This window comes from Agelaius phoeniceus, chromosome 26 (genome assembly GCF_051311805.1).
Source record: "Agelaius phoeniceus isolate bAgePho1 chromosome 26, bAgePho1.hap1, whole genome shotgun sequence".
Lineage (NCBI taxonomy): Eukaryota > Metazoa > Chordata > Aves > Passeriformes > Icteridae > Agelaius > Agelaius phoeniceus.
Window position 1 is genome coordinate 767943 of NC_135290.1, and position 19295 is coordinate 787237.

General features: G+C 53.0%; 1 protein-coding gene across 1 annotated transcript; it reads right to left on the minus strand.

Moving 5' to 3' along the window:
- Positions 1-5205: 5205 nt before the first annotated feature.
- HOXB13 (homeobox B13) lies at positions 5206-9921 on the minus strand. Its single transcript, XM_054653817.2, has 2 exons — positions 9330-9921; positions 5206-5465 (listed from the first exon to the last, which is right to left on the minus strand). The coding sequence occupies exons 1-2, from the start codon at positions 9919-9921 to the stop codon at positions 5206-5208; spliced, it is 852 nt and encodes a 283-aa protein (XP_054509792.2).
- Positions 9922-19295: the final 9374 nt, after the last annotated feature.

Genomic DNA, 19295 nt, shown 5'->3' on the forward strand with positions numbered 1-19295 from the left:
TTATCACAGATTTCGAGCCGGTTTAGCCCGGTTTTTCGGGCTGCTCTGGCCCGGGTTTTGCGAGTCTCAAGTTCAACGGCAAAGGGAGGGGGCGGGAGCGTTCCCTGGCCCGGCGCCCCCGGCGCGGCTCCTCCCGGCGTTTTACGAGGATGTCGGGCCCTGCTCGCCCTTTGCTGAGGCCGCCGAGCGCAGCTTTTACAGCCCTGCCCGAGACTGCTCCTCCTCCTCCTCCTCCTCCTCCTCCTCCTCCTCCTCCTCCTCCTCCTCCTCCCCTTCCCAGCTGCGCTTTCCGCTCCGCGGCCGGGACCGCGCTGGGGGCGGGGAGGGCGCTGGGTTCCAGTCTGGGCCGTGGATCCCAGTTTGAGCCATCCCAGGCTCCCAGTTTGAGACAGGGATCCCAGTTTGAGCCACGGATCCCAGTTTGAGCCATCCCAGGCTCCCAGTTTGAGCCACGGATCCCAGTTTGAGCCACGGATCCCAGTTTGAGCCATCCCAGGCTCCCAGTTTGTGCCATGGATCCCAGTTTGAGACAGGGATCCCAGTTTGAGCAATGGTTCCCAGTTTGAGCCACAGATCCCAGTTTGAGCAATGGTTCCCAGTTTGAGCAATGGATCCCAGTTTGAGACATGGATCCCAGTCTGGGCCACGGATCCCAGTTTGAGACATCCCAGTTTGAGCCATCCCAGGCTCCCAGTTTGAGACAGGGATCCCAGTTTGAGCCACGGATCCCAGTCTGAGCAATGGATCCCAGTTTGAGCAATGGTTCCCTGTTTGAGCCATCCCAGTCTGAGCCACGAATCCCAGTTTGGGCCATGGATCCCAGTTTGAGCCATCCCAGGCCCCCAGTTTGAGCCACGGATCCCAGTTTGAGCCATGGATCCCAGTTTGAGCCATCCCAGGCTCCCAGTTTGAGCCATGGATCCCAGTTTGAGACACGGATCCCAGTCTGAGCCATGGATCCCAGTTTGAGCCACTTCTCCCAGTTTGAGCCACGGATCCCAGTTTGAGCCATCCCAGGCTCCCAGTTTGAGCCACGGATCCCAGTTTGAGCCATGGATCCCAGTTTGAGACACGGATCCCAGTTTGAGCAATGGTTCCCAGTTTGAGCCATCCCAGTTTGAGCCATGGATCCCAGTTTGAGACACGGATTCCCAGTTTGAGCAATGGATCCCAGTTTGAGCCACAATTCCCAGTTTGAGCCATCCCAGGCTCCCAGTTTGAGCCATCCCAGTTTGAGCCACAATTCCCAGTTTGAGCCATCCCAGTTTGAGCCATCCCAGTTTGAGCCACAATTCCCAGTTTGAGCCATCCCAGTTTGAGCCATCCCAGTTTGAGCCATCCCAGTCTCCCAGTTTGGGCCAGGATTCCCAGTTTGAGCCATCCCAGTTTGAGCCATCCCAGTTTGAGCCATCCCAGTTTGAGCCATCCCAGTCTCCCAGTTTGGGCCAGGATTCCCAGTTTGAGCCATCCCAGTTTGAGCCATCCCAGTCTGGGCCATGTATCCCAGTCTGAGCCATGGATCCCAGTTTGAGCCATCCCAGTTTGAGCCATCCCAGTTTGAGCCATCCCAGTTTGAGCCATCCCAGTCTGAGCCACAATTCCCAGTTTGAGCCATCCCAGTTTGAGCCATCCCAGTTTGAGCCATCCCAGTTTGAACCATCCCAGTTTGAGCCATCCCAGTCTGAGCCACGATTCCCAGTTTGAGCCACAGATCCCAGTTTGAGCCATCCCAGTCTCCCATTTTGGGCCACGATTCCCAGTTTGAGCCATCCCAGTTTGAGCCATCCCAGTTTGAGCCATGGATCCCAGTTTGAACCATCCCAGTCTGGGCCAGGATTCCCAGTTTGAGCCATCCCAGTTTGAGCCATCCCAGTTTGAGCCATCCCAGTCTCCCATTTTGGGCCACGTTTCCCAGTTTGAGCCATCCCAGTTTGAGCCATCCCAGTCTGGCCCATGGCTCCCAGTTTGAGCCATAGATCCCAGTTTGAGCCATCCCAGTTTGAGCCATCCCAGTTTGAGCCACGATTCCCAGTTTGAGCCATCCCAGTTTGAGCCATCCCAGTCCGGCCCATGGCTCCCAGTTTGATCCACAGTGTTCTGTGTGACGTCACCTCTCATAACCCCCACCCATTGGCTGTTGGCCTCTCTGAGGCTGTGACGTCACCAGGGAAAGGCTTCGATCCTGCGGCTCCGCAGGGAGGAAAAATCTGGGGGAAAAAATGGGAAAAATGGGAAAAATGGGAAAAAAAATCCCCAAGGGAGAGCGCGGGCGGCTCCGCTCCTCGGGAAGCTGCCAAATATTCCAGAAATCCTTCATTCAACCAAAACCAGCCCAAAATTAACATTATTTAGGGCAAAATGCAGCTGGAAACCTGGGATTTCTGACAGAAGGAAAAGGCAGGGGGGAAAAGGCGAATTTGGGGTGGGAATTGTGGATTTTGTTCACCTTTGGAGAGGTTTTTGGGGGAGTTCTGGGTGGGTTTAAAGGTGAGCCTGAGCCTTGGAACAGAGAGATGAGGAACAAAGGAATGGCCAGCGTGGGGCCGGGAAAATCAAATAAAAATAAAATAATTTTTTTTAAAAAAGGGGAAATGCCAATGTATTTAACTTATATATTTAATTTCACTCCATTTACTCCGCTTCCGCAACACCAACCCCAATAATTTCGTTTTTACGCGGGGATCTCCCTCTCAGCGCACGCAAAATCTGCGTTCAAAAAAGGCGAAAAAAATTCAATTTTACGGGTGCAAATCCCTGGATTTCAGCACAAACCAGAAGCCGGATTCAAGTGCATAAAACCACCAGCAATGCAAACGGATTTTTTTTTTTTTTTGCGGGTTATAAATGTTTATACACCTTTTTTTCCGAGTATATTTTTGTCAGTTTGATATATCCACACAGGGCTACAGCGCCTTTAATCGTGCATTATTTATACACCGGCAGAACGAAGGTACAGAAAATCGCAAACACAAAAATCGCGGGGTGGAGGGAGGAAAAGAAAGAGGTAAAATAAAGCTAAATATGTGCGTGTGCGTATGGGATTTTTATGTAGAAACGCTCGAAAAAATTAAAATAATAATAATATTATAATATAATATAATAATATAATAATAAAAGTAGTACGTGCCTTTATAAATGGGTGCCTACATCGCTCATAGCATGTCCTGTACATTCCATTTTCTGTAATTAATTAACACGCGGCGGCTTCATTTATTTATTTATCCCCCCCCGAATGTGCCCCTGACCATCCTGCCCGGCTCCGGGGGCATTTTTTAAAACCCTTTTGTTGTTCCCAAAGCCCGGATTCTGCCGGGAGCGGTTTTGGGGTGAATTCGGGGGGTTTTGGGGTTGGTTTGGGGGTCTTTGGAGCACTCTGGGAGGTGCCGGGAACGGGGGAGGGTCCCCTCATTTGGGGGGTCCCGGTGACAAATGGGGGGTCCCGGTGACAAACGGGGGGTCTCGGTGACAAACGGGGGGTCCCTGGTGACAAAAGGGGGGTCCCGGTGACAAACGGGGGGTCCCAAAGTCCCCTCACCCCCCAGGGGACACTGGGGGTCCCTGTGGCAAAAGGGGGGTCCCGGTGTCCTGGTGACAAACCCCAGGTGTCCCCTTCACTGCCCAGGGGACAAACGGGGGGTCCCCGGTGTCCCCCTCACCCCGCGGGGGACAAAAGGGGGGTCCCGGTATCAAACGGGGGGATCCCGGTGCCCGATGGGGGAGTCCTGGTGGCGAAAGGGGGTCCCCAATGTCCCCCTCGCTCCGTGGGTGAGAAACGGGGGTCCCTGTGACAAACGGGGGTGGCGGTGTCCCCTCACCCGGCGGGTCACAAATGGGGGGGTGCCGGTGACAAAAAGGGGGGTCCCGGTGACAAACGGGGATCACGGTGTCCCCTTCAGTCCCCGGGGGACAAATGGGGGGTCCCAGTGCCAAATGGGGGGTCCCTGTGACAAAAGGGGGGGTCCCAGTGCCAAACGGGGGCTCCCAGTGACAAATGGGGGCTCCCAGTGACAAAAGGGGGTGGTCCCGGTGCCAAACGGGGGTCCCGGTGCCCCTGTGCCAAACGGGGGGGGGTCCCGGTGCCACTCTGGGGTCGCGGGGTCCCCTTCACTGCCCGGGGGACAAACGGGGGTCCCTGTGACAAACGGGAGGTCCCAGTGACAAAGGGGGGTCCCTGTGACAAAAGGGGGGTCCCTGTGACAAAAGGGGGGGTCCCGGTGCCAAACGGGGATCCCGGTGCCCCCTTCAGTGCCCGGGGGACAAACGAGGGTTGGTGTCCCCTGGTGCCGAGCTGGGGTCCCAGTGCCACACGGGAGTGGCAGTGCCCCGGTGCCAGGCGGGGATCCCGGTGACAAATCAGGGATCCCGGTGCCACTCGGGGGTCGCGGTGTCCCCTTCACTGCCCGGGGGACAAAAGAGGGTTGGTCCCGGTGCCAGGCGGGGATCCCGGTGCCAAATGAGGGATCCCGGTCCCGAGCAGGGGTCCCGGTGCCAAGCGGAGCACAGGGGTTCCTGTGCCAAAGGGAGGTCCCGGTGCCACACGGGGGTCCCGGTGACAAATGGGGGATCCTGGTGCTACCCGGGGGTCCCAGTGCCAGGCGGGGATCCCGGTGCCAGGCAGGGATCCGGATTCCAGGCAGGGATCCCAGTACCAAATGAGGGATCCCGGTGCCAAATGAGGGATCCCGGTTCCAGGCAGGGGATCCCGGTGCCAGGCAGGGATCCCGGTGCCAAATGAAGGATCCCGGTTCCAGGCAGGGATCCCGGTGCCAGGCGGGGATCCCGGTGCCAAATGAAGGATCCCGGTACCAAATGAGGGATCCCGGTGGAACACGGGGATCCCGGTGCCACACGAGAGTGGCAATGCCCTGGTGCCAGGCAGGGATCCCGGTACCAAATGAGGGATCCCGGTGCCAAATGAGGGATCCCGGTGCCACACGGGGATCCTGGTACCACACAGGAGTGGCAGTGTCCCGGTACCAGGCAGGGATCCCGGTGCCAGATGAGGGATCCCGGTTCCAGGCAGGGGATGCCGGTTCCAGGCAAGGATCCCGGTTCCAGGCAGGGGATCCCGGTGCCAAACGAGGGATCCTGGTGCCAAACGAGGGATCCCGGTACCAAATGAGGGATCCCGGTGCCAAACGAGGGATCCCGGTTCCAGGCAGGGATCCCGGTTCCAGGCAGGGGATGCCGGTGCCCCGGAGCCCCTCAGGGGGTGGCGGCGGTGCCGGCCTTGCCCTTGGCCAGCACCTTCTTGTCCTTGACGCGGCGGTTCTGGAACCAGATCGTGATCTGCCGCTCGCTCAGCCGCGTGGCCAGCGCGATCTTGCGGCGCCGCTCGCGGGTGATGAAGCGGCCGCGGGCGAATTCCTGCTCCAGCTCCCGCAGCTGCCCCTTGCTGTACGGAACGCGCTTCTTGCGGGCCCGCCGCAGCGAGCAGCCCTCGGCCGGGCACGGCACCGAGCCCTCTGCCGCAGCGGGGACACAGCGGGGACACAGCGGGGACACGGGGGGGACACAGGGACAGCGGGGACACGGGGGGACACGGGGGGGACAGCGGGGACAGCGGGGACACGGGGGGATAGCGGGGATAGAGGGGATAGAGGGGATAGAGGGGATACGGGGGGGACACAGGGGCAGCGGGGATAGAGGGGACAGCGCGGGGACAGCGGGGACAATGCGGGGAGAGCGGGGATAACAGGACAGGGGGGACAGCGGGGACAGCGGGGACAATGCGGGGACAGCGGGGATAACAGGACAGGGGGGACAGCGGGGACAGCGGGGACAATGCGGGGACAGCGCGGGGACAGCGGGGATAGAGGGGACAGCGGGGACAATGGGGGAAGAGCGGGGACAATGCGGGGATAGAGGGGACAGCGGGACACGGGGGGGACAGCGGGAATAGAGGGGACAGGGGGAACACGGGGGGGACAGCAGGGACAGCGGGGACATGGGGACAGCGGGGGGACAGCGGGGATAGAGGGGACACAGGGACAGCGGGGAGAGGGGCACAGCGGGACACGGGGGGACAGCGCGGGGGACACAGGGACAGCGGGGACAGCGGGGATGGAGGGACACGGGGCGATAATGGGACACCGAGGATAGAGGGGACACCGGGGGGACACGGGCCGATAACAGGACAGGGGGGACAGCGGGGACACAGGTGGATAATGGGATACGGGGATACAGGGGGACAGCGAGACATGGGGGGACAGAGGGGACACGGAGATGTGGGGGAATAACGGGAACACGGGGATAGAGCAGGGACAGCGGGGACACCGGGGGATAGCGGGGGACAGAGAGGGGACAGAGGGGACACCGGGGGATAGCGGGGGACAGTGGGGATACGGGGACAGGGGGGGATACAGGGGACACGGGGGTACAGCGGGACACGATGGGGACACAATGAGGACAGAGGAGGGACAGAGGGGGGACACAGGGGACACAGGGGGACAGACAGGGGTCACTGCGGGGTCACTGCGACCCCCAAACCCCCCGGCCCAGCCCAGCCCAGCCCAGCCCGGCCCAGCCCGGCCCAGCCCAGCCCAGCCCAGCCCAGCCCGGCCCAGCCCGGCCCAACCCAGCCCGGCCCCGCCCGCGCCCCCCGGGCCGAGCCCGCCGAGGTTTGAAATTGGTCCCTTCTGGTCCCTCCTGGTCCCTCCTGCCACTGAAAGGTTTTCCAGATCCGAATCCTCCCTCTAAATATTTAAAAAAATCTCTTTTCTATATTCTTCCTCTCGATATTGAAAGGTTTTAAAATTCTCTATTCTCCCTCTTGATATTTAAAAAAAAATCTGTTTTCTGTATTCTTCCTCTCGATATTGAAAGGTTTTAAAGCTCGACATTCTCCCTCTTGGCGTTTAAAACCATTTAAATTCTATATTCTTTCTCTTGGTATTGAAAGTTTTCAAAGTTCTGTATTCTCCCTTTCGATATTTTAAAAAAATTTAAGTCTATATTCTCCCTCTTGGTATTGAAATATTTTTAATTTCTATATTCTCCCTTTTGAAGCTCTGTGTTCTCCCTGTGGATATTTAAGTTTTTTGCAGTTCTGTGTTCGGTATTTCAAGGTTTGGGTTTAATTCCCCGCATTTTTTAACTTTTCCATCCTGGGGAGCCGGAAATGTCACGGGGGACCCCCGAGAATGTCACGGGTGGAGCCCGAATGTCATTTTCTGAACCCCGTAATGGCTCATCTGTACCCCGATAAATGGAATTTAAATCCCAATAAATTATCATCTGTACCCCGATAAATGTAATTTAAATCCCAATAAATTATCATCTGTACCCCGATAAATATAATTTAAATCCCAATAAATTATCATCTGTACCCCGATAAATGTAATTTAAATCCCAATAAATTATCATCTGTACCCCGATAAAGAGCATCGAAATCCCAATAAATTATCATCTGTACCCCAATAGAAGAGCATTTGAATTCTGATAAATGATCACTTGAATTCCGATAAATGATCATTTGAATTCTGATAAATGGTCATTTGAATTTTGATAAATGATCATTTGAATTCTGATAAATGATCGCCTGAATTCCGATAAATGATCACTTGAATTCCGATAAATGATCATTTGAATTCTGATAAATGATCGCCTGAATTCTGATAAATGATCATTTGAATTTTGATAAATGATCACTCGAATTCTGATAAATGATCACTCGAATTCTGATAAATGATCATTTGAATTCTGATAAATGATCACTCGAATTCCGATAAATGATCGCCTGAATTCCGATAAATGATCACTCGAATTCTGATAAATGATCATCTGAATTCTGATAAATGGTCACTCAAATTCTGATAAATGATCACTCGAATTCCGATAAATGATCATCCGAACCCCCATCAATCACCCGCTGCCTCCCTGCTCGGAGTTAGAAATGGCCGTGATAAATTAAATTAAATTAAATTATTATTGTTATTATCCTTGTTATCATTATTATCATTATTATTATCATTAATATTATCATTATTATCATTATTATTATCATTATTTTGTGATCCCCGACCCGCTTTGCCTCTCAACCAAGCCCCAGCACATCCCGAACCCCCCGCACCCTAAACCCGACCCAGAGCCCAAATCTCCCTACCCAAAACCCGACCCAGAGCTAAACCCGCGCTAAACCCGGCTCGGTTTAACCCCGACCCGGAGCCCAAACCCGCCCCAAACCCGGCTCGGTTTAACCCCGACCCAGAGCCCAAACCCGGCTCGGTTTAACCCTGCCCGGACCCCCAAACCCGCGACAAACCCAGCTCGGTTTAACCCCGACCCAGAGCCCAAACCCGCGCTAAACCCGGCTCAGTTTAATCCTGCCCGGACCCCAAACCCGCGCTAAACCCGGCTCGGTTTAACCCCGACCCAGAGCCCAAACCCGCGCTAAACCCGGCTCAGTTTAATCCTGCCCGGACCCCAAACCCGCGCTAAACCCGGCTCGGTTTAACCCCGACCCAGACCCCAAACCCCGCGCTAAACCCGGCTCGGTTTAACCCCGACCCAGGGCCCAATCCCGCATTAAACCCGGCTCGGTTTAACCCCGACCCAGAGCCCAAACCCGCCCCAAACCCGGCTCGGTTTAACCCCGACCTGGACCCCCAAACCCGGCTCAGTTTAACCCCGACCTGGACCCCAAACCCGGCTCAGTTTAACCCCAACCCAGAGCCCAAACCCGCCCCAAACCCGGCTCGGTTCAACCCCGACCCGGAGCCCAAACCCGCGCCAAACCCGGCTCGGTTTAACCCTGCCCGGACCCCAAACCCGGCTCGGTTCAACCTCGACCCAGAGCCCAAACCCGCGCCAAACCCGGCTCGGTTTAACCCCGAACCAGAGCCCAAACCCGGCTCAGTTTAACCCCGACCCAGAGCCCAAACCCGCGCCAAACCCGGCTCGGTTTAACCCCGAACCAGAGCCCAAACCCGCGCTAAACCCGGCTCGGTTTAACCCCGACCTGGACCCGAAACCCGGCTCAGTTTAACCCTGCCCGGAGCCCAAACCCGCCCCAAACCCGGCTCGGTTTAACCCCGACCCAGAGCCCAATCCCGCGCCAAACCCGGCTCCGTTTAACCCTTGGCTGCCCGCGCCGTGCTAAACCTGGTTCTCGTTAACCCCGGAACCCAATCCCGCGCTAACCCCGGCCGGGTTTAACCCCTCGCTCCCCACACCCCCAACCCCACCTGGGTTTAACCCCTCGCTCCCCGCACCCCGGCCGGGTTTAACCCCTGGCTCCCCGCACCCCCAGCCCCGGCCGGGTTTAACCCCTGGCTCCCCACACCCCCAGCCAAAGGGGTTTAACCCCTCGCTGCCCGTGCTGTCGGTACCTGCGAAGTGCGGCTTGAGCAGGAATCCGGCCGGGCCCTGCTCCTTGGGGCAGCACCTCTGCCCGGCCCAGCCGCCGCCCAGCGCCCAGGGCTGGGGGCAGCCCCCGAACCCGCCGGGCTCCGGGCCCAGCAGCGCCTCGGGCCGGGGCTCGGCCAGCGCGGGCACCACGGGCACGTCCAGGTAGCCCGGGACGGGCGGGTAGGGAGCGCCGTAGCCCGGGTAAAAGGCGAACTCGGCCGGGCGGCTCTGGAACTCCTCGGTGCCCCCGGGCGGCTCCAGGAACTTGTCCGGGGCGGCCGGGAAGGGTCCCTGGGGGCTCGGGGCCGCTTTGAGCGAGCCCCGGCCCACGCGGCACGAGTAGAAGCCGCCGCCGAAGCAGCCGTAGGGCAGCGGGGCCGAGCCCGGCGGGGCCTTGGGCGGCTCCGGGGGCGGCTCCGGGGGGAAAGCGGGGTTCATCCCGGGGGGGGCGGCGGCACCGGCGGGAGCAGGAGGAGGAGGAGGAGGAGGAGCGGGGGGAGGAAGGAGCCCCCGGGGCTGCGCGCCCCCGAAGCCGCCCGGAGCAAGGAGCCCCTCGAGGCCCGGGGGCTGCATCGGGGGCGGCGCGGGGGCCGGGGCATGGGGGGAGGCGGCGGAGCCACCGGCGCTGCCCGACGGGGGTCCCCGCTCCCGTTAAAAGGCCGCGGGCCGCCCCCCCGGAGCCGCTTTTTCGGCCGGCCTGACGCAACGGGAGGAGGGTGCGCTCATTGGCTGGGGGGGAAAAAGGGAGGGAGGGGGGAGGAAAAAAAAATTAAATAAAAAATTAAATAAAAAAAAATCAGTCGGTGTCAATAAAGAGCTGGAGAAATTGCGAAAATGGTTTTATTGCCTGGGGAGAGGAGGAGGAGGAGGAAGAGGAAGAACAGGAGGAGGAGGAGGAGGAGGGGGGAAACCCCCCTGCGGGCGGCGGGAGGGGAGTTGGAAATAAAAAATAAAAAATAGAAAGAAAAAAATGAATTAAAAATAAAGATTAAGAAATAAAGAATAAAAAAATAAAGATTAAAAAATAAAGAATAAAAAATAAAGAATATAAAATAAAGATTAAAAAATAAAGATTGAAAAATAAAGATTGAAAAATAAAAAAATAAAGAATAAAGAATAAAGAATAAAAAATAAAAAATAAAGATTAAAAAAAACCAAAAAATAAAAAATAAAAAAAAAAACATTAAAAATGAACCATAAAAAATAAAAAAATCAAACATAGAAAAAAACCCCATAAAATAAAAAATAAACCATAAAAAATAAACCATAAAATAAAAATTAAAACATAAAAAAATAGAACGTGAAAAATAAAAAATAAAGATGCTGCGGGGAAGGCAGAGGTGGGGAAATGGGGAAAAGGAGGGAGAAAAGGCAAAGCTCGGGACAAGCAGGAACGGCGGGCCCAGAGTGGAAAAATCCGGGCTGGGCTTGAAATCGCCTCGATCTTTGATCTTTGATCTTTGATTTTTGATTTTTAATTTTTGATTTTTGATTTTTGATTTTTGATTTTTGATTTTTTGATTTTTGATTTTTGATTTTTTGATTTTTTGACTTTCGATTTTTGATTTTCCATTTTTTGCGTGCTTTGCTCACACTCGGACCCGGGAACGGGCCCGCGCTCCCTCCCAGCCTCGCCTCCCCTTCCTCGGGCCTTTCCTGCCCTCCCAAAATCCCCAAAATCCCCAAAAATCCCCAAATTCGCCCTCAGGGCCCTGCGGGTCAGGAGGGAGAGGAAAATTTGAATTTCCTGGCCCTGCGTGAGCGCCTGCACCTGAAATACCCGAATGTGCAGGGCCTGCCTTGGTTCCACCTCAGCGCTCAGCCGGAATCGGGAAATTCCTCCCAATTTTCACCAATTCCTCCCATTCTCCCCAGTTCCTCCCAGTTTTGCCAATTCCTCCCTCCTCCCATTTTGGCCAATTCCCCCCATTTTTTACCAGTTCCTCCTATTTTTTTACCAATTCCTCCCATTTTTTACCAATTCCCCCCCATTATTTTACCAATCCCTCCCATTTTCGCCAATTCCTCCTATTTTTTACCAATTCCCCTCATTTTTTAACCAATTCCTCCTTTTTTACCAATTCCCCCCATTGTTTTACCCATTCCCCTCATTTTTTACCAATTCCCCTCATTTTTTACCAATTCCCCTCATTTTTTACCAATTCCTCCCATTTTCGCCAATTCCTCCTATTTTTTACCAATTCCCCCCATTATTTTACCAATCCTCCCATTATTTTACCGATTCCTCCCTTTTTTACCCAATTCCCCCCATTTTCGCCAACTCTCCCCCATTTTTTTTTATTCCCAATTCCTTCCAATTTCTGGCAATTCCTTTTATTTTATTTTATATTTTATTTTATTTTATTTTATTTTATTTTACTTTATTTTATTTTATTTTATTTTTTATTTTATTTTATTTTAATTTTATTTTACTTGATTTTATTTTATTTTATTTTATTTTATTTTACTTGATTTTATTTTATTTTATTTCATTTCATTTCATTTCATTTCATTTTATATTTCATTTCATTTCATTTCATTTCATTTCATTTCATTTTATTTCATTTCATTTTATTTTATATTTTATTTTATTTTATTTTATTTTATTTCATTTTATTTTATTTCATTTTATTTTATTTTATTTCCCCCCCCCGCCAATTCCTTCCCCTGCAAACATCCCAAAGGGAAAAAGAGATTTTGGGGAAAAGGGGAGGTGGGAAAAGGAACCAGGAAATCCCTTTGGGTTTTCTGAGGGCAGGTGGAGACACGGACGGACAGACAGACGGACGCAGGGTGAGGGATCCCACGGGTCTGGAAGATTTTGGGGTGAATAAAATAATTATTTCATGGCCCCCCTCTTGAAGCCATCCCGGTATTTTTAATTGGGGAAAATCGTAATAAATTTTTTTTTAATTTATTTTTTTTTCCCCCTTTTTTCCCCCTCTCTGTTTTCTTCCCAAAAAAGGAAACGCTCGGGAAAAGCTTTGCCCAAATTCCCCCCTCAAAAGCACCTGAGGTTTCTGCCCCAAAACCGCAATAAAATTCATAAATTTCCCTTTTTCCGCGGCTCTTTGGGGCCGCCAAAGCGCGACCCGAAATGGGGCTGGGAGCGAGGATGGGGAAAATCCCCAATTATCCCCAGATTATCCCCAAATACCCCAAACACAACCCCCAACTCCACCCCTAAAAAAACCCCCAAAAAACAAAACCCAAAAAACCCCATAAAAAACCAAAAAAAAACCCATAAAAACCCCCAAAACCCCGCGATCTTTCACTGGCAGAAAAAATTCACATAAAAATCAAAAATTAAATTTCCGCAGGGGAAAAAAAAAAAACAACAAAAACCCGGAATAAACCCCAAAACCCCGCTCAGTTCCAACCTCTCAAAGCTCCTTTTCCCCCCCCTTTTTTTTCCCCTTTTTTTCCCCCTTTTTCCCCCTTTTTTTTCCCTTTATTTCCCTTTTTCCCCCTTTTGTTCCCTTTTTGTTCCCTTTTTTTTTCCCCTTTTTCCCCTTTGTTTTTCCCTTTTTTCCCCCTTTTGTTCCCTTTTTGTTCCCTTTTATCCCCTTTGTTTTTCCCTTTTTTTCCCCTTTTGTTCCCTTTTTTCCCCCTTTTATCCCTTTTCCCCCCCATTTTTTACTTTTTCCCCCTTTTTCCCTTTTTTCCTTTTTCCCCCCCTTTTTTTCCCTATTTTTCCCCTTTTTTCCCCCTTTTCCCCCCTTTTTTCACTCCCCCCCCTTTTTTCCCCTATTTTTCCCCTTTTATTTTCCCCGTTTTTTCCCCTTTTTATCCATTTCCCCCATTTCCCCCCCCTTCCCCCCCCCTTTTTTTCTCCTTTTTTCCCCCTATTTTCCACCTTTCCCCCCCTATTTTCCCCCCCTTTTTTTCCCCTTTTTTCCCCTATTTTCCCCCTTTTATTTTCCCCTTTTTTTCCCCTTTTTATCCCTTTCTTCCCCCTTTCCCCCCCTATTTTCCCCCCATTTTCCCCCCTATTTTCCCCTATTTTCCCCCCTATTTCCCCCCCTATTTTCCCCCCCATTTTTCCCCTATTTCCCCCCCTTTTCCCCCCTATTTTCCCCCTTTTATTTTCCCCCTTTTTTCCCCTTTTTATCCCTATCTTCCCCCTTCCCCCCCATTTCCCCCCGATTTTCCCCCCCTTTTTCCCCCTATTTCCACCCCATTTTCCCCCCTTTTCCCCCCTATTTTTCCCCCCTATTTCCCCCCTATTTTCCCCCTATTTTCCCCCCTATTTTTCCCCCCTATTTCCCCCCCTATTTCCCCCCCTATTTCCCCCCCTATTTTCCCCCCTATTTCCCCCCATTTTTCCCCCATTTTCCCCCTTTTCTCCCCCTTTTTTTCCCCTATTTTTCCCCTATTTTCCCCCCTATTTCCCCCCCATTTTTCCCCCATTTTTCCCCCCATTTTTCCCCCTATTTTCCCCCCTATTTTTCCCCTTTTTTCCCTTTCCCCTCCCGCCCCGCGCCCCTCTCTGTTTGCCGAGGCTCTCGCCCCATTCCGGGCGGGAAAGGTCGGGCAGGAGCCGAGGTCAAGGCCAAGTTGAAAGTTAAAAACCCTAAAAAGGCCCCGAGAGCTCCGGAGCCGCTGGGATCCCCTCGCTCCCGGCCGAGAATTTGGGGGAAAAAACCCCGGATTTGGCCCAAATTTGGATCTGCGACCGAGGAATTCACCGCAAACTTTCAGCCCTTTTAATTTAAATTCCTTTTAATTAATTTGAATTTTCAGCGCTGAGGATTTCCCCGCCTGTTTCCAACCCTTTTAATTTATTTGAATTTTAGCGCTGAGGATTTCCCTGCCTGTTTTTCAACCCTTTAATTTGAATTTTAGCGCTGAGGATTTTCCATGCGAGTTTTCAACCCTTTTAATTAATTTGATTTTCAGCGCTGCGGATTTTCCATGCGAGTTTTTCAACCCTTTTAATTTATTTGAATTTTCAGCGCTGCGGATTTTCCATGCGAGTTTTTCAACCCTTTTAATTTATTTGAATTTTCAGTGCTGAGGATTTTCCATGCGAGTTTTTCAACCCTTTTAATTCATTTGAATTTTCAGCGCTGCGGATTTTCCATGCGAGTTTTTCAACCCTTTGAATTTATTTGATTTTCAGCGCTGCGGATTTTCCATGCGAGTTTTTCAACCCTTTTGATCCATTTGAATTTATTTCATTTTTAGCGCTCGGGAGGGATTTCTCTGCGCATTTCCAACCCTTTTAAATTCCTTTTGATTAATTCGAATTTTAACGCTGAGGATTTTCCAGCCCTTTCAAAGTTTTGATTTTTAGCGCTGAGGATTTTCCTGCCTGTTTCCAGCCCTTGAATTCCCTCGGATTTATTTGGTTTTTTTAGCGCTGGGGATTCTCAGCCCTTTCGGTGCCTTTGATTTTTTTTCCTGTTTTTTAACGCACAAAGGGAGGAAAAGCTGGAGAAGGATCGGCCGCGCTCGGACGCCCCGAAACACCCGGGAACGGAGCTAAAATTGGGTAAAAAATCGGATTTTTTCCCTTTCCCGAGGAGCCGCGGTGAGCGGGGCTTTGTCCCGGCCCCCGGGGCAGGAATTTCCCTTTTTCACCCCAAAAACGCCCTCGGCTTCATTTATTACAATTTTCCCCAAATTCCTTTTAAACCGCGGAAAATTCCGAGCGGGTTCTGCGGCGGGAGCCGTTTAAAAACGCGATTTAATCGAGTTAAAAAACGCGATTTAATTGAGTTAAAAACGCGATTTAAGCGAGTTTAAAAACGCGATTTAATCGAATTTAAAAAACGCGATTTAATCCAGTTTAAAAACGCGATTTAATCGAATTTAAAAACGCGATTTAATTGAGTTAAAAACGCGATTTAAGCGAGTTTAAAAACGGGATTTAATTGAGTTAAAAACGCGGTTTAATCCAGTTTAAAAACGCGATTTCCAACCCGACAATGAGATTTTCCTTCTTTGAGGATTTCAGAGAAAATTTCAGTGTTTAAAGCAAAATCAACGGGTTTGTCTTAAAGGGAAAAAAACCTGAATTTTTCACCAGCTCCTCTCCCAGTGACCGACACGAAAATTATCAAGCGCCCTTATCAGTTTTGCAGCCATTCTTTTATTTCATTCTCCACAGGATCCATTTAATATTTATCCCATCTGGAGCCTGGGGGAAAAAAATAAAAAAATCTCTGGAACAACTTTTAAAAAGTCTGGGATTTCATTTTAAATTTTATTTTATTTTGAAAGCGATTGAATCGGAACCATCACCACAAAACACAAGGGAGCAAAAAAAAAAAAAAAATTTAAAAAAAAAAGGAAAAATCAAACCCAACCCAAACCCCAAAGAGGTTTGAAGAGGAGATTAAAACAAAATAAATTGGAGCTACGGCGAGAGTTCACGTTGGAAATAATCAATGGCTGGAAAATTGGATTCTGGCTCTGGAAGGGAGCCCAGCCCTCGCTCGCTCGTTCCGGCGAGATTTGGGCAGCAAAAATTCAAATCGAGACCAACATTTGGGGTCTTTTTGATCTTTTATTTCATTTTTTTGCCCCCGTTCTCTGCTGGGCTCCGGCCCCTCCCGGGGCAGAGGGGGTCGGGGTGCGGAGGTTCCGCGGCCGGGGCCGAATTTGGGGTTTCCAGCGCATTTTTGGGGGATCCTTTGAACGGGTCCTGGCAGGGGAACAGAGAGCCCGGCCCGGCCCCCGCAGCCTCGCCCGGGGCGGCCCCGGCGCCGCTGCCGGGGTGGGGGAGTCCAGATCTGGGGGGTTGTGGGGTCCCTTTTGGGGTGGATGTGAGGGATTCCAGATTCAGGGGGTTTGTGGGGTCCCTTTTGGGGTGGATGTGAGGGAGTCCAGATCTGGGGGGTTTGTGGGGTCAGCTTTGGAGTGGATGTGGCAGATTTCAGATTCAGAGGGTTTGTGGGGTCAGCTTTGGGGTGGATGTGAGGGATTCCAGATCTGGGGGTTTGTGGGGTCAGCGTTGGGGTGGATGTGAGGGATTCCAGATTCAGGGGTTTGTAGGATCAGTTTTGGGGTGGACGTGGTGGATTCCAGACCAGTGGATTTTGTAGGATCAGTTTTTGAGTTTTTGAGTTTTTGGGGTGGATGGGGGCGATTCCAAAACTGGGGTTCTCTTGGATCCCTTTTGGGGTGGATCCATGGATCCATCCCTGGACCTATCCATGGATTCCTCCATCCATCATCCATCCATCCATCCATCCATCCATCCATCCATCCATCCATCCATCATCCATCCATCCATCCATCCATCCATCCATCCATCCATCCATCCATCCATCATCCATCCATCCATCCATCCATCCATCCGTCCATCCATCATCCATCCATCATCCATCCATCATCCATCATCCATCCATCATCCATCCATCATCCATCCATCATCCATCCATCCATCCATCCATCATCCATCCATCCCTCCATCCATCCATCCATCCATCCATCCATCCATCCATCCATCCCTGTCCATCCATCCATCATCCATCCATCCATCCATCCATCCATCCATCCATCCATCCATGGATCCATCCATCCATCATCCATCCATCCATCCATCCATCCATCATCCATCCATCATCCATCCATCCATCCATCCATCCATCCATCCATCCATCCATCCATCATCCATCCATCATCCATCCATCCATCCATCCATCCATCATCCATCCATCATCCATCCATCATCCATCCATCCATCCATCCATCCATCATCCATCCATCATCCATCCATCCATCCATCCATCCATCCATCCATCCATCCATCCATCATCCATCCATCCATCCATCCATCCATCCATCCATCCATCATCCATCCATCCATCCATCCATCATCCATCCATCCATCATCCATCCATCCATCCATCCATCCATCATCCATCATCCATCCATCATCCATCCATCCATCCATCATCCATCCATCATCCATCATCCATCCATCCCTGTGTCCATCCCTCCATCCATCTGTCCGTCCATCCCTCCATCCCTCCCCTGCTCTCTGTGGCTCCCAGAGACAGAAGAGCAGCTACGGTTTTGGGTGGAATCAGCCAAATTTTGTCCCTCTTACCCACAGATGTGCCCTGCAGGAGGCCCCCTGTCCCATCCGTGTCCCTGTCCCCATCCCCGTCCCTGTCCCTGTCCCTGTCCCATCCCTGTCCCATCCCTGTCCCTGTCCCTGTCCCTGTCCCTGTCCCTGTCCCATCCCTGTCCCTGTCCCTGTCCCATCCCTGTCCCTGTCCCCGTCCCTGTCCCTGTCCCCATCCCTGTCCCTGTCCCCGTCCCCATCCCTGTCCCCATCCCCATCCCTGTCCCCATCCCTGTCCCTGTCCCTGTCCCTGTCCGTGATTCCCGCTGAGGACAGACGGATTTATCCTGGGAAAGGCCCCGAGGGTCCCCTCGGCTGTGACACCGCAGGGGACAGAGGGACCCAGCCCCTCCTGCGGGTTTGAGCTCCCACAGCCCCAGTTCCCCCCAGTCCCCCCCAGTTCCCCCCCAGTCCCCCCCAGTTCCCCCCGGTTCCCCCCGGTTCCCCCCAGTTCCATTCCAGGCTCTCCTCATTCCCCTCCCGGAGCGAGGGAGGAGCAGCGATGGCCCAGGACTGGGAATGGAACCCGAAATGTGAGGGACAGGAACTGGGAGTGAACTGGGAATGGACTGGAATTGACCTGGGAATGGACTGGGAATGGACTGGGATTGAATGGGAATTGAATGGGGATTGAATTGGGAATGAACTAGGATTGAACTGGGGCCAAACTGGGAACGAACAGGGAACGAACTGGGAACGAACTGGGAATGAACTGGGAATGAACTGGAATTGAACTGGGAATGGACTAGGAAAGAATGGGGAATTAACCGGGAATGACTGAACTGTGAATGAACAGGGAATGAATGGAGAATGAACTGGGAACGGACTGGGAATGGACTGGGAATGAACGGGAACAGACTGGGAATGAACTGGGAACAGACTGGAAACGGGCTGGGAATGAACTGGGAATGAATTGGGAATGAATTGGGAATGAACTGGGAACAGACTGGGAACAGACTGGGAACAGACTGGGGCTGCAGAGCCCCTGATCCCCCTCTCGTCCCTGTCCCACCCTCCTGGGGAACTGGGAATGGGCTGGGGGGGCAGCACAGCCCCGGGGCCTCCTGGGCACCCTGAGCCTCATCCCGGGGTGTCCACATGGTGCCCCCGGGGGTGTCGCTGTTGGTGTCCCCATGGTGTCCCCGGGGTGTCCCTGTTGGTGTCCCCACGGTGTCCCCATGGTGTCTCCGGTGTGTCCCCTGTTGCTGTCCCTGTTGGTGTCCCCATGGTGTCCCCAGGGTGTCCCTATTGGGCGTCCCTGCGGTGTCCCCAGGGTGTCCCTGTTGGTGTCCCTGTTTGTGTCTCCATGCTGTCCCCGTGGTGTCCCCACTGTGTCCCTGTTGTGTCCCTGTTTGTGCCCCCGCGGTGTCCTCGCCATGTTCCTGTTTGTGTCCCCATGCTGTCCCCGTGGTGTCCCTGTTGGTGTCCCCGTGCTGTCCCCACAGTGTCCCTGTTGGTGTCCCCATGGTGTCCCCAGGGTGTCCCTATTGGGGTCCCTGTGGTGTCCCCGCGCTGTCCCCATGGTGTCCCTGTTGGTGTCTCCATGCTGTCCCCGGGGTGTCCCTGTTTCTGTCCTGTTGCTGTCCCTGTTGGTGTCCCCGCGCTGTCCCCGTGGTGTCCCTGTTGGTGTCCCTGTTGGTGTCCCCATGGTGTCCCCGGTGTGTCCCTGTTGCTGTCCCTGTTGGTGCCCCCACGGTGTCCCCAGGGTGTCCCTGTTGGTGTCCCCGTGCTGTCCCGGCCGTGTCCCCTCCCGGGCTGACCCCGGGTGCCACCCCCGCCCTGCCCCTCCCCAGGGACGGGCACAGGGAGCGGGGAGGGGGCAAAGTCCGCGCGGTGCCGGCGCTCGGTGCCTTTGGTGCCGCCTTATCCC